This window comes from Propithecus coquereli, unplaced genomic scaffold (genome assembly GCF_000956105.1).
Source record: "Propithecus coquereli isolate 6110/MARCELLA unplaced genomic scaffold, Pcoq_1.0 Scaffold6, whole genome shotgun sequence".
Lineage (NCBI taxonomy): Eukaryota > Metazoa > Chordata > Mammalia > Primates > Indriidae > Propithecus > Propithecus coquereli.
The window spans coordinates 11,705,319-11,720,891 of NW_012151951.1; the positions used below are offsets into that span (position 1 = coordinate 11,705,319).

General features: G+C 43.9%; 1 protein-coding gene across 3 annotated transcripts in view; it reads left to right on the forward strand.

The window, feature by feature from the left end:
- The window catches only part of DIXDC1 (DIX domain containing 1), a 77,400-nt gene that overhangs the window by 33,925 nt on the left and 27,902 nt on the right, over positions 1-15,573 (forward strand). The window contains exons 3-8 of one of the 3 annotated variants that reach the window (XM_012659148.1): positions 1,575-1,700; positions 3,681-3,912; positions 4,511-4,618; positions 10,077-10,189; positions 11,641-11,789; positions 14,294-14,383. In XM_012659148.1, coding sequence (XP_012514602.1) covers positions 1,575-1,700; positions 3,681-3,912; positions 4,511-4,618; positions 10,077-10,189; positions 11,641-11,789; positions 14,294-14,383 — 818 coding nt within the window. Of the gene's footprint in view, positions 1-1,574; positions 1,701-3,680; positions 3,913-4,510; positions 5,641-6,987; positions 7,449-10,076; positions 10,190-11,640; positions 11,790-14,293; positions 14,384-15,573 lie in introns of those variants that run through there. The other 2 variants (XM_012659149.1, XM_012659150.1) reach the window with 2 other exon arrangements.

The following is a 15,573-nucleotide window of genomic DNA, read 5'->3' on the forward strand; positions in this document are numbered from 1 at the left end:
GTCCAAAGCCTGGAAGAAGTAGTGGTCAGCTGGTGTAAGGTCTGGTGAATATGTTGGATGACAGAGAGTTTCCAAGTCCAGCTTCTGTAGTTTATGTGACATGTGGTCAAGTGTTGTCTTGCAAGAGGATTGGCCTGTCTCTAGTAACCAATCTCAGCTGCTTAACTGCAAGCATCCTCATCATTTCATCCAATTGGTTGCAGTAGACATCCACTGTAATCGACTGGCCGGGTTTCATGAAGCTGTAGTGGATAATACCAGCACTGGGCCACCAAACACACACCATTAGCTTTTTCTTTATGAATATTCATTTTTGGACTGTGTTTTGGCACTTTGTCTTTATCCAACCATTGTGCCAAACGCTTGCAACTGTCAAAAAGAATCCATTTTTCATCACATGTAATAATACGGTGTAGAAATGGTTAGCCTTTATGTCGTGACAGCAAAGAAAGGCAAGTTTCAAGATAATTTCTCTTCTGATGCTCATTTAATTCATGCGGAACCCATCTCTCCAGCTTCTTTACCTTGCCGATTTGTTTCAAATGGTCCAATATTGTTGGAATAGTAATGTCATACCTTGCTGCTAATTCACGTGTAAGTTGAGATGGATTCGCTTCCACTGTAGCTTTCAGTTCATCATTATCCACCTTGGTCTCAGGTCTCCCATGTGGCTCATTTTCAAGATTAAAATTACCAGAATGGAACTTCTCAAACCATAGATGTACTGTGTGTTCATTAGCCACATCCTTCCCAAACACTTAGTTGATATTTCAAGCTATCTATGCAGCATTGGTTCCATGATGGAACTCATATTTGACAATAACACGAATGTTTGACTTATCCATGGTTTCACAAAAATTGCTCTAAAAAAATTTGAAAGATAATCACAAGCTAACACATGCTTTTGAAAGACTGAGGAGATACCTTCACAATAAAAATAAAACTAGAAGTGTCAAAGTGAAATGTCAGAGATATCAACTGTCAAACTTAGTACTTAAGGAAATTGGACATTTCGTACTTAATAACTTAAATATTATCAGAGAGGCAATGATCATTCTTTATTTTTCCTCATAGCACTTATCACTACTATGAAATTTTATTAAACATTTGCTTGTTAACTTGGTTGTTATCTGCAACCTCTGCATATATAAATTCTGTGAGGGAAGGGACTTTGTCATTCTTGTTCTCTTTTGTTTCTCTGGTGCCCAGAACAGTGCCTGACACACAGTGGATGCTCAGTGAATATTTGTTAAATGAATAAATATACACACAGTAACTTCACAGGCCCTTAAGTATAGATTTGAAAATTTGAAGGCCTTTCAAGAGGCCTTCATTTTCCTATTACCCATCTAAATTACAAACACCAGGACTTAACTCACTTATGTATTTATGTGTAATTATAGTGTTCACATCAAATCTTCCCTTCCTTCCTGAATCATGTCAGGGTAAAAAAAGAATTTTTTAAAAATTAAAAAAAAGAAAAAAGAAACAAATCTTCCCTTCCTCTGTGTCTGGCTGCTATGAAACTTTGATAATCCTTCCTATAAATTCATATATTTTCTCTCTCCTAACAGCAGGAGAAAAGCTGAGTGGGGTACAGCTGAGTCCCAGTAACCAACAGGAGATGAAGAATAATGTGGAGAAAGTGCTACAGTTTGTGGCCTCCAAAAAGATTCGTATGCACCAGACTTCGGCTAAAGGTCAGTGTCTCATCAAATCCTGGTAGATGAACACGCTCAGCTTTAACCAGTGCGTGCCAGCCTCAGGAAAACCCTTGGTTGTATAGCCCTCAGTTGTAACTTGGGTGGAGATAGTTCTCCATTCATTTTAATTGAATACAGATTTGCTTGAGTGTGTGTAAGAAAATTAATGGTTAGAGAATAAATGAGAAAATGGGGATATTAATTTTAGAAGGTCTCATTTAAGCTATCAAAAATGAAGATAGATTACGTTTTTTAAGTTCCCTTGGGTTTCATGACCAAGTATTATTTCAAATATTCATATCCTACATTTTTATTCATCTACTTTTCTAGAAGGAAAATACTTTATAGCACTGTTTTGTTTATCATAGAGCATTCTAGGCATGATAAAAGGGGCTCTGTGACCTCTGCATCTGCCGTCTGGAATGCAGATGGCATGCGCATCTGCAGCATGGTCCAGGTGGGTGTGCCAGTTCGTTCTGAGCCCAGGCTACAAGGAAAGAACGATCCAGGTGTCCTTGGAGAGCACAGGCTCCATAATCTTCTCACTGTTTCTCTGGAACTGACTATAGATCTGGGTTCTGCTTTAGTTCTTGGGAATGATTGCCTGTGGGTCTAATGTGGGCAGGAGGGCTCATATTGGATTACTGATGTTCTCTGTGTTGGGGTCATTTAGATGGGGCAGTATTGGCCATTGAGAGCACCTTGTAGAAGGTATCAAATAATCATTTTTCAAGCCTTGTGTATTTAAAGGCTACAAAGCTAATAAAAAATAAAATTTTACCCATTTTCTTACATTGACTTTTTTTTTTTACCAGACCTTATTGCATTATATTTTGCCTAGATTCCTCTTTTTTTCTAGGGCAATATTTAGAATACCGTAATATCTCTCATCTGGTCCCCATGTGGAGTGGGCTTGGGGATCTGGCCCATTAAAGTCAGCTATTTTGAGGGAATGCTGCCATTCAGGACATCACTGTCTTTTACCTGGAGAAGTGCACCAGCCTCCTAATTAGTCCTGCTGCATTGATTTTTGTCCCTCTTTCATCTGCTCTCCACACTGCACCCAGAATGATCTAAGAGTACATATGTTCATGTCATTCCTCTGCATCTGAGGCCCTTAGGATAAAATCCGAAGTCCCTCCTATGGCTTACCCTGCCCTGTATGACCCACCCTCTGATTCATCCCCCTGTGGCCTCACCTTTCCCTCTCTCCCCTTGCACCTCAGGCTCTGGCATTGCTGGACTTCTTTCATTTCCTCCACTACAGTGCTGTGCCACAGAAATATAATGTGAGTCACATAGGTAACTTAAAGGTTCCCAATAGCCATGTTATAAAAAAAAGAAACAGGTGAAATCAATTTTAGTAATAGATTTTATTTAACCCAATATATCCAAAATGTTATTGTTTCGCTATGAAATCAGTATAAAAAGTTATTGAGATAGTTTGCATTCCTTTTTGTGTGTGTGTATGCTAAGCAAGTACTACACTTACGACACATTTCAATTCAGACTACTGACATTTTAAGTGCTCAGTAGCCACAAGTGGCTAGTGGCTCCCATATCGGATAGTGTAGCTCTGATGTGTCATGCTCTCTCTCACCTCTAGACCTTCGCACCTGCTGTTCCCTCTTCCTGGAATACTCCTTTTCCTTCCCTTATTTAATGAACCACTCTTCATCAGTCAAGTCTCAGTTTAGAACTCACTTCTTCTAGGAATCCTTTCCTGAGCCCTCTACACTGGATAGGATGCCTCAACTCTGAGCTCCCAAAGAATCCCGTGATTCTCTTATCAAAATGCTTTATCATACTTTATTGTAATAGCTTTTAAATCTTCTCTCTCCCTTGTTCAACATAGTTTTGAGAGGACAGAGACCTTGACTGCCTTGCTTACCTGTATCACTACCAATACGTATTAAATGTGTTAGTCCTCAGCCTTTGCCTCTCTCTCAGGACTTCTTGGTCTGTTCTGTCCTTCAGATATTGTGGAAGGAAACCTGAAGTCTATCATGAGGCTGGTCCTTGCCTTGGCGGCTCATTTCAAACCTGGCTCTAGCAGGACAGTGAACCAAGGACGGGACTGCAGAGCCCCACTACAGAGTCACCAACCACACTGTGCCACTGCTGTTGCCCAGGGAGCCGCTGCTGCTCTGGCCGATGTGTGTCATGACATGTCACGGTCAGGACGGGATGTCTTTCGGTACAGACAGAGGTAAGAGTATGAGGATGGGAGCTGATCCCGCTCTCTGATATTTCTTCTCTTAGATGATAAAATACGGTAGATGGAAATATCACCCAAACAGCCCCACACTGCAGAGAAGAATACAGAGTGGAGGTTGGGGAGGGCACTCAAAAGGGCACTTTTTTTGAGAAATTTATTTTGCAGTTAGCAGAAAGTAAAGGAATCTTATGTGTAAGTTTTTGCTCTGGTGCCCAAATTTTAAATATTAAATATATGCCTTTGGCACAGTGCGTTTTCTTCATTGGGAGGTATGTGGCAACAGTGTTCCAGTTCATCTGGGGGAGGCTCTACCCTGGAATGTATCCAAAAGGCCAAGCCATCAGGGAGAGTCATGGCAGGAAATGCTTTGCGGGTTGTGTATCCACTGAGGGAAAGCACGACCTGGAGGTATTGCAAAGATTGGTGAAATTACTTGTTTTTGTGTCTACCTTCCTTACTAGGTTTCAGGTGTCTTTGAGGTAGGGGCTTTGCCGTATTCATCTTGTTACCTATAGTGCTCAGAGTGGCAGTCTATCGGTACTTGTTGAGTTGATCTGAACTGAAGGACTAACGTGCCTTCTGACCCTAGGAACAGCAGCATGGATGAAGAGATTGAGAATCCATACTGGAGTGTGCGCGCTCTGGTGCAGCAGTATGAAGGGCAACAAAGGTCACCCTCCGAATCCAGCTGCTCCAGGTAACTGTAGCCTCTAGAAGCTGAATTCTTGGGGACTCTCTCAGTTTCAAGTAGCAACAAAAAAGCAGTAAGGCACCTAAGCCCTTTTTCTTTCCTCAGTCTGTCTTTACAGGGAGAGCCCTTAGCAATGCTTTGTGGTTTTGTGCTGGCAGGAGGCTAGGGTGGGGTGCTGCACAAATGGAAACTGTGCAGAGTCCCAGGGCCAGTGCTTAGCTGTGACCACATGGGGGCATGACTGGAACCTGTCAGGGCCCAGCTCAGTGGTTCTGACATTTGCATATTAGCTGCCAGTGTTTATGACAGCCAGTTCCATTGCACTGTCTTTGAGCCTAAGTGTAGCTCTAAGTTATGGCCCGAGAAGGTTATATAAAGCCCGTAGCAAGGGAGGACATTGAGCAGAGTTGTCTGAGAGCATTAGTATGTTTCCAGCTTTCATTTATGGGGCTGGGAATTGTGGCAGGGTAGTATGCATTTGAGTGAGCTAATGATGCTTGTGACTCTAGCTGAAAGGCTGTCTATATCCCTTACAGCCAAGTTGTAGAGAGCAAAACAGGACACAGTGCTCTAATAAAAACCGTATCAATGCCAAGTATAGTGGCAGAAAAAGATTACTTTCCTGGCTCATGTAAATCATGCTCTTATAAACACTCCCCAGATTATGTTAGCTGATTTACTAACTTCATTTCGTTGCTGAATCATATTTAATTTATGCTCTAATGACCTTTTCTCTCCCCAACTGACTACCCCAACACAGGGTAGTCTGCTCTATTTAAGCCTAATTGTTCCTTGACTTGCGTGTATTTTATGTGTCTTTGTTTTCTTCCTCTTCCTTCTTTTCCTCATAAAACTCCATCCTATTTTGGTGGACCATTTCCTAATTTATTGAAGACATATGGAACTCTTTCCAGCATTTTAATATACTGATAACCTTGCTTAACTTTTTAATTTTTACATTTAATAGGTGTGCTTTATTTATAAAATTCACATAACATAAAATTAATCATTAAACACTATAAAGTGTACAATTCAGTGGCATTTAGCACCTTCATAATCTTGTGCACCCATCACCTCTATCCAGTTGTAAGATATCTTCATCACCCAAAAGGAAACCCATACCCATTAAGCAGCAGGTGTCCTTTTAATCAGAATCCAAATCATTTCTTCCTTGCTTGCTGCTCAGACTACCACTTGGTACAGATTCAAAGGCTGTTTTGTTGTGTAATGAGATCTATTGCTTCCTGCATGTCTGCAGGCCTTTCACTCTTCTCAGCCTGATCCTGCCTGCCAGAGCTGGGATGGGGAGCAGAGTCTGGGTCTCTTCCTGAGAGCACCTGCTTCTCCCCTCCCTGGCAGGGAGGCTCAGACTGGGGGTAGGTGTGGGGAGTGTGAGACTGTGTGAATGTGTGAAGGACGGACCCAACAGAAATCAGCCTGCAGTGAGCTAATGGTGACAGTTTTCTAGGAGAGGGGTCAGAGAGGATAGTTTGCTTTTCCCAATCCGTTTTTCACTCCTTCCTGATTTTGCCATTTTCTTCTAATGCTGACCACTCACCCACCTCTTTGTCATGCTCAGTCGTTCCTCTGCCTTTTCCTCACTGAGCCCCCAGGGAAGGAGAGGGCTTCCCGTGGCTATCTGGATCCCAGCAGGTTCTGGCACATTCTGTGCCCCTGCCCCCCAGGGAGCTCACCTAATGGCTCTGTGACCTATGAAGAGGCCAGGGGACCCCAACATGTGGCTCTCTCAGGATCAGGAGTGGCTTAGAAGATAGGAAAGATAGCCCCCGGTGTCTCATCCCCTCCCCCCCCTGCACCTCAAGAAACGCCCTGGGGAAGCCCTGCCAGCCTGTTGCTCCATAAGTCTTAAACCTTGGGCCAGCCTCTCACTGTAGCCAAGGAAAATGTTCCTTAGTTGGGAAAAAAGAACACACGAACCGCCGGAGGGGAAGGTGGGAGGAGACGGGCGTTCAGCGGGTTGTCACCCCGCCAGCCTCCCCCTCCCTCGAGGAGCCTGGCCGAGCCCCATCCGGGCTAGACCTGCCGGGACCTCCGCGGCCACGAGGGGAGGGATCAGAGTAGAGAAGGCGGCGAGCCCAGTGCCGGGCTTCCAGCCCCAGGACCACCAGAGCCCTCCTCGCGATTCTGCTGCCCCTCCCCTGCCTATAGTGGGGCTCCCAATTGCCCCCTGGCCCTGGCCCTAGCCCTAGCCCTGGCCCGCGCCCCTACCTCTGCCCAGAGCCGTCGGCCGGCGGAGGCTCGGAGCCCAGCGCTGTCTCGCCGCGTGTGACAGCCGGGAGAGGGAGGGAAGGGAGGGAGGGGAAGGGAGGGGTCGGGAAGGCGGTGCGGAGCGGGATCACCCGCACGCTCGCCGCTCGCCGCGGGGGACTCGACGTGCAGCCAGAGCCGCCCGGAGCCTCCCTCCGGGTCGGAAGATGGGTTGACATGCCTCCGTTAGGGGGGATGCCGGGAGCCGCGCGGCCGCGGGGACCAAGATGCTGCTGCCAGGGACCGGCAGCCTGCGAGGGGAGGCGGCTTCCGCCGAGGCAGGGCTGCGGCAGAGTCTGAGCTGCCGGGACAGCACGCTTTGCTCCCGGGAGCATCCTCTTCTCTGGGGCCGAGACGCCTGCCTCTGCCCTTCCTGCTCTCTCCCGCGATCGGGGCGAGCAGCTCTGCTAGTTGGCCTGCCGGTGGAGTCGTTCTTTGGGCCCCAGCGTGGGGAGTCATGCCCGAATTTGGGAGCGATGTGACTTTCAGCTTCCCGCTTCACCCAGGAACGCAGGCTTGCTGAAGCCGAAGCCCGGAGGGGGACCATGGGAGGGACGCAAGTCAAATGGTGAGCCGAAGCCACTTTGGCTTAGGAAGTGGGGGGCACGGGTTGGAGCAGGGCCAGGAGTGGAGGATGCTGTTGGCCAGAGATGGACGGGGGTGTGTGGGGGTGCTATGCTGGGGAGGTCAGGCTGATGGCCTGGGATTATCACTATAAAATATGCTGGTAGGAAGCTGGAGCCAGCACAGGGGAGGAAGGATTGGCCCCTTGCCCTCTGGGTGTCTCTACTAGGGGAGGGCACTTGAGGAGGAGATAAGGCTCTTCCTTATTGCCCATTAGACATTTAAAAAAATTAATTTGAGTCAATTTGGACTATCTTTGCTGGGGGGTTGCTTGTCTAATAAGTTAACATTGGAGAGATAATAAACCTGTGGGAATTAAGACATGTATTGGTGAGACCCGATTTGTAATCAGTCATTCTCTGACCCCAGAGAGGATTATGATGGTAAATAGGCGATTATCTGCTTATAAAATAGGACTTTTAAGCTAATCAGGGAAGAGCCTAAGTCATATACATAGTTAATTAGCATTAAATTATTTTTCTGTGACCTGGGGCAGAGGATTTAATGCACCTTCCTCATCCATGAGGTACTTCTTAGGGAGGCAGCACGATACCTGCTCTGACACGTGCCTCAGGAGTTTCCTTCCCGGGATCCTTTATCTTTTGACTTGGCCATCTAGTTTCATGGTCTTACCTCTCTGTGGCCTCACATTGGCAGCCTCAATTCAAGAAGAGAAATGTTGTTTTCCTTTGGCTGCTCTGCCACTCCCCCAGTGGGGTTGGGTATCCAGACATCCGCCTCCTTCTGCCCATATATGGGACACAGCTCACTTAGGAGGGAGAAGGTGGAGCTGAGCATGCGTCTGTGCTTTTAGGAAGGCAGTTTTCCAGCATCCTAGGTTCACATGACACACTACCCCACCTTTGTCTCACACATACCCACTGTGGTCCTGCAAATGCAGGCAGCGGAACAGGTCGTCCATAACACCTTGTCAGATGAGAAGGTGGTGTTTTGTTATTTCTCAAAGAGGAGCAGCTGTCGCAGGCTTCTTTCTGCACTTAGATTCCCATTTCTTGTAGCAAGGTAAATGCTGAGGCCTGAGCATCACAAGTCTATTTTCCTTGTGAGTGACATAGTACCCTTAGATGAGAGCTTTTCCAGCAACTAAGTCATGTGGCCTGGAAGTCAGATTGTCTAAGTGGTGAAAGATGAATAAGAGAGTTCTAGAAAGCAATCACCATTTGTGAATGTCATTTCTTGCCTCTCCCTTCCTCTCTTGCCTGATCTATAGATATGGTTAAGGGACTTTCTTTAATTTGAAGTAGCAAAAAACTTTCAATATTTTTCTGTGGTTCTGATTGAGGTCATTCCCACCAAAGCCCTTACATTCTGGACAACAGGGAAGGTGAGACACTGATGCTCAGGTTGCTTCACAGGTTTTGAAATCTCTGGCTATCTCCACTGTGCTTGGTTCTTGTTTTTTACTGTTTTCTAGGAAGACAAAATGTTAACTCCTGATCGAGGTTGTGAGGATTAGCCTGGGAGGCTTCAGGGGCACATTAAGTGGGTCACTGAATCCTCGACACTTTCACTGTTGTCTGGGTGATGGATTTGGAAAGAATTCCTGAGAGGGGGCTGGGCCTGGGGACCCCACAGCCCCTGAGATTGTTTTGGTGCTAATGTTCTCAAGGTGCAGCACAAAGAGAAATGGTTCTTCAGACTCCTTTCTCTCTGTCAGATGGAAGCATCAGCCTCACATTCCCATCTTGTCTTGTAGAGTTGCTGTTGTTCTGGAAATTTAAAATTCCACTTCCCTGAAAATATGAATGGCGCCTTCCACGGCTAGTAGTTATATCAGAACTTAAGAACTGTTGAGAGGTTTTTGAGGACAATTTGAAAATACTGTGGCAGAAATATAAATAGCTTTTTGATGGGAATAAATCAAGTAAACCTTTACTCTACCATCTCGTAGTGGGTCTTTCCCATTTTGACATATCACCCTTCTCTTTATCATGGTCTAGCTCAATTTTTCATATATCACTGCCCCTCTGCCTAGCCTGGCACTGCACACACTCCCAGTAACTCTGTCCCCCTGAACCACCCCCTCTTGCCCTCTCCTTTGGGATCAGCTCAGAGCTGATCTGCCATGATCATTCTGCTGGTATTGCTTGTGTCTGTGAGAGATCACTATATTGGAAATAGAATTCCCTTCTAGCTCAAAAAGCTACTAAGACACATACTGGCATCAGTCTTTGAATATGAGCCTGGGGATGGTGGTGGTAGAAATGATGGGAGGTAAAAAATAAAACAAACAAAACAAAACTTGGAATTTTTTGAATGCTATATTTCCCATCCTTCTGGCAAATCTCTTCTCAATGAATTAGACTTAAAGGCATCCTTGTTGTGGAAAAGACTTCCTAGGATGGGGTCATTTATTCACTCGACATTTATTTCATGCAATAGATAAGTTTATTAAATAAATAATTTTTTTTCCTGTGAGCCAGGTACTGGGTTAGGCATGAGGAGTAAGATGAATAAGAACATGTCCTTGTTCTCTGGGATAAATTATGAAAGTTGGCTTCCAAACAACTCTTCATAATAATTTTTTTCCTTCCTTTTTCTTCAATCACAGCCTGACTTCACCCAGTCCAATCCACAGTGCAAAGAGCGAATCCATTATAACCCAGTCAGAAGAGAAGGCGGATTTTGTGATTATTCCCTCTGAAGGAATAGAGAACAGAACAGGTACTATCTCTCCACCTGCCTGGGTTGACTTAAGGAACAGCCCTCAACTCAAAGAGTTTAGAGGTCCTGACGACCTATAAGCTCCCTGGTCTTCTCACTCTCCATGGTCTGTGCATGCAGGGTCAGCACCAGAGGGTTCTAATAACTTTGAGCCAATCAGTTGGTTACCCTCTTGCAGAATGTCATTTCTGATGTTCTAGATGTTCTAGCTGCCAAAAATCTTGGCAGTAGTATATACAAGCCCTTTCTCAGCTGGCTGCCTGTGAATTGAGAAGTGACTTTGGGACAGTCAGAAGAAGCCTTATTCGAGTAAACAATTTTATTAGTCATGTCTTATACAAATAATTTCAGTATACTTCCCTAACTTAAATTGGGGCCAGGAATAGATTGTATGAAGTGTCTGGGAGAACAGGTCTACATCAGGCTTGGTATGAGCCTACAGATAGAACCACAAAGAGTTCCCTTTGTTTAGGCTTCTCCCTACTCTCTTTCAGTTGTTGTGTTTTCTTACATAAGCTTAGAGGGAAACATGGAAAAAGCAAAGTATAAGATTTAGCTAGAATTTTATTCACCCATAAGAGTTATAACGAAATTAAAGAACTCAGAAGAAAAACTGGAATTAAATTCTTCCTTCCTTTGCTCCCCCTCTATCCCTGGCATTAGTACCAATGAGTCAGTCATGTTACTGAATCAGAAATTTCTGGGGCCAGAAATCACTGGGCCCTATACATAAATTACTTAATTTAAGCTTCACAGTAACCCAGAGGGATTATTATACTTGTCTTATGAATGAAGAAACTTAAAGAATTTGTACTCTTGTGTATTATATAATGCATTTTAAATGGCTGTGCATGTATTAATAATTAGTATAAAATAGACAAGGAAACCAGAGCAAGGAGACCTTAAAGGTAGGATACTAAAACAAACCTGGGACAGATAGTAAACAGTTTGTACAAGTATGCTTTTACTGGTTTTTTTCCTGTGTGACTCACACAATGTTCTGTGTGAAAGTGGTTCAGTTATGACTGAATGGCCAAAGGAATATTGGATCAAGGTCTCCCCTCTAAAGCTCTACAGTAACCGATAGGAATTTTGTTTTCTTTGCATCTGATAGCTCCTCTCTTTGTAACTGACAAAATCAGGCTCTGGGAATGCCAGTTCTAGAGAATTAAGAGTAAGATCCTTGTGTCCCGTACCAAAACTCCCATTGAGGGGGCATTGTTGCTTCCTAAGGGTTTTAAAGAGGATAGATTTTTCTAGGAGTAAGTGATGCTTCCATGAGCAGGGAGTCAAACAACCTCACAACTCCACCTGGTGGAGAGTCCAGTATGTGCTGTGAGGACAGGTTCAGAAGGCAGGTGACTTGAATCTATGAACACGAACCTTGGACGCTTTCTGCCAGAAATCAGTTTTCTTCAACATGAACTGTACTCCCTCCTTTCACTTTCTAGAAGAGACAGATTCTCCATTATCTCGAGACTGGCGGCCAGGGAGCCCCGGAACCTATCTGGAGAGCTCATGGGAAGAACAGCTGTTGGAACAACAAGAACATTTAGAAAAAGAAATGGAGGAAGCAAAGAAAATGATATCAGGACTACAGGTAGCTCTTTCTCTTGTAGTTTGTCCTTAGTATACCAATTGACTGTTATTTTTAAGTCACTAATATCAATTGACAATAAACTGATTTTAGTTTTGTATGAGGTCAGAGTTGAATGGGGAGTTTAGATAGACGGAGTAGTACACAAAGAGCAGGAAATTCCTTATATGTGAGTATTTGAATGGACTTTATGAATTTTTGTTTGTGGCACAGCTGTTGGGATTTCAGCAAGCCTAGGAGCCCTTACTGACCCCTATCAAACACTTATTCTGACTCTGCTTCACAGGTGGGTTTCTACCCTGTACACAGTTGCAGCTTTCACCAAAGAATGGCACTGTGAATAGTCAGGGATTTTCTCCCAGGAATTGTCCAGCAGGAAAAGTGTGAGGGGCAGTAATGCCGTCAGGCTTCCAGTTGAGTCTACCTAAGGGATTTAGCTCACTGCTAATGCATTTGCAAGTGGATGCCTAAGCATAATGATCAGGTAGAAGAGGTTTTGCTTGAGCAACAAAGCCCCTCAGTTTTTCCTGTACCTGCAGTACCAGCTCGGCATATCTCCCCAGAGACTGACTGACCCACTTGACATAGTTCCCACCCCAGTGACCCTCTCATTCCTCTGTCTTTGTGCATCAATCTCTGTTTGGGGGAGCTCTTGTAGTGTGCTGATGACCCTGAAATTGCCTAGGAATATTCCTTTCTGTTTGTGCTGGGAACTGCACTGCTTCTGAATTGTCAAATATTTATGGACACGTAAACAAAGCCCACATTATGTGTGTGGCTCTGGCAGCCGGCAGGCGGTGAAGGGCGTGCTCCCAGCCAGCCAGCAACTGGGTAGGGACACAAAGGGTTCCTACAGAAAAAAGGAGGTTGGTGCTGCGGTAAAACAATTTGCATAATGTATGCCCTAGGAATTGAGAAGGGTTGGAGGAATGTTTCCTGCCTAAACATTCCCAAAGAAAGTTGTTGGTCCCCCCCCACCCGTTTACTTAATGGAATGTGTGTGTGTGTGTGTGTGTGTGTGTGTGTGTGTGTGTGTGTGTGTGTTGTGCTTTAATAGGAAGTATGCCACGGAGAACTTTGGGATTATACCCAACCAGGTTGTTCCCAGGAAGTTTGCATTCTATGAACATAGATAACTAACCAGTTTGGCTCTCAGTTTGGTTTGTCTTTCTTAGTCTGGGAGAAATTTGATGGCAGATTAGGCAGAAAAAGAAGAGAATTGACAGGCAGAAAGTCAGCATCTTAATATTCCCTGCAAACAGAGGAGTTTTAATTCACAGCCACATGATCACAATGAGAATTCAGTCCCATTGTAGAACACAAAGGGGCTCACAGCATCCACTAGGCTTCTTAACTCTTTCAGTGATGAACAGTTGCATGCTAAGCCACATCTAGGATTTCTGACTTATTAGTATGTTTTAGTTAGAGTCTGTTGAACAGTTTGCCATTACAGTCAATGTTTCTGTAATGTTGATTGCCCTTAGCTCCCTGCAGCCTTGTGGCTTCTTGTACATGTCCAGACCTCTTGCTGTGACTCCATGAAATAGCCAAATTCATTTGACTTACTAAAATTTTATTATTAGCATTTGGTAGATCAACCATTGGCTAGATTTAAAAATGTTCCCTACCAACATTTATGATGAATTTGTGTTGCATTTATTGAAACAGGAATTAACCTCTGTAACTCTTCTCTTTTGAAATGAGACAGAATTGTGGTATAAAATGACACATTTTTCAGTCTTTCACTGATCTAATAGGTCTCATAATACGTACCTGCAGGGGCTTATCCAAGTTTTGTGAGTCCTAAAGTATATAATTGGGGGAGGTCTTCTTTAAGAATAAAATTACAAAATCATGAATACAATATCAGGTATGGGGCCTTGGGAGGGGCAGTGCACACAGTGGGCCTGAAGCTGGAGCTTCGTTAGCTTCAGGGTAAATCTGCTTTCCCTCTCCACCTACTAATATTCTAATGAAAACAGCCTGGTGTCAGAGCTGAAATGAATGAGAATATCTGCACATATGTTTTCCTTTTTATTCTATACAAGTTGCCTTAGGGAATAAAAATTCAGAATTATTAAAACAAACAAAACAAACCCAAGTCAGTGCTCTAAATGTATTCCAAATAATTCAGTAGAATATACTTTTCTAAGCCAAGATAATCCTACACTGCTTTTAGATTACTTTCCAGCTGGTAAAATGTTTGGACTGTGTTCTGTTACTTCTGAAAAGAAGGTTTGTTTTTAAATTTTCTTCTGGGGCCAAGGAGCCTTGAAGCAGAGGAGTCAGGTGTCCAGAGAGTTGAAAGAGGCCTAGAGCATGGGCCAGACAAAAGGAACTAGTCCCAAGCTGAACAATTGGAAGTATCTAAGGAACAAAAATAATCAAGGAGATTTCTTGAGGAAGCGGGCTTGTGATTTCAATTTGGGGTGAGCTTACCAAGTCCAACTCTGTACTAAGTCATCTTATGGGGAGTTAAGTTTCTTTCTGCCTTTGTGGTTATTCAGGCCTTACTACTCAATGGATCCTTGCCCGAAGATGAACAGGAGAGGCCTTTGGCCCTCTGTGAACCAGGAGTCAATCCGGAGGAACAACTGGTGAGCTCCATCTTTTGTGACTAGACACTAAATCTTGTGTATGTATTTGACTTATTTTTAGCATTTGACACTGCTGTGCATGATGCCTTCTTGAAATGCTCTCTTCCCTGACTCCATTTCTCCTGGTTTTCCTCCTACATTTTTGACTACTGTTTCCTTCTTTCTGCCTTCATTCAATCAACAAATATTGAATGCTAACTATATGCCAGGCACTATTTTAATGTGCTGGAGATAGGGTACTAACAAAATAGACCTAAGACCCTAACCTCATGCAGTTTACATTCAAGTCCTCATTTGAAGCTTCTCTTTCTCTGCCTATTCCTTTAGTATTGGTGCTCCTCAGTGGCCCACTCTGGGCCTCATCTTTCTTATCCATTCAGCTGGGCAGTATTATCTACCTCCATGGCTTCACTTGCTTCCCACCTGCTTCTCATATATTTATTTTCAGGTCAGCTCTTCGTATGGAGTTCTGGATTTGTAAATGCAGCATGCAACTGCCTGCTGATTGTCTCCATTTATAAGTCCCATAAGCATCTGAATTTCACTGAGTCCTAAATTAAAGTTTTTCTGTCCTCTGCCAAACCACTAAAACTACTTGTTCTTTTGCATATCTGTTTTAGATACCCAAATACCCCAAGCAGGAATCTGGGTATCATCCTTGAATCCTTTCTGACCCTTCCCTCTACATCGGATCAGTCACCAAGTTTTATCAGTTTACATTTCTAATATCTTTATCCAGTTTTCTCCATTTTCACAGCCACTTAATTCAGGCCTTCATCCTGTATTCTAGCAGCCATCTAACTGGTTTTCCTGATTCTTCTCCTGTCCTCCTCTAATTCATTTTCTATAAAACAGCAAGAATAATTTACCTTAAAGACAAACTTCATTTGTCATCCCTTCGAATAAAACTTTTCATTGATTCCCCATTGCCCTCACTGGCCCTTCATGATCAGCCCTCTATTTTCCTGTTAATTATTTAATGACCATGGGGGTAGGCATATTTACATATGATCATATATTTCAGTGATAGGGATTTAGATTGTTATGATTAGGTTTTCCTGACAGAGAAGATTGCTAAATATACAAATGAGAGCTTATAGAAATATATGGGTATCTTCTTCCTTGGCTCCAACTTCATCTCTTGCCATTTCTTCTTCCCTTTACCCCACCCCTTGCACCCAACCCACACA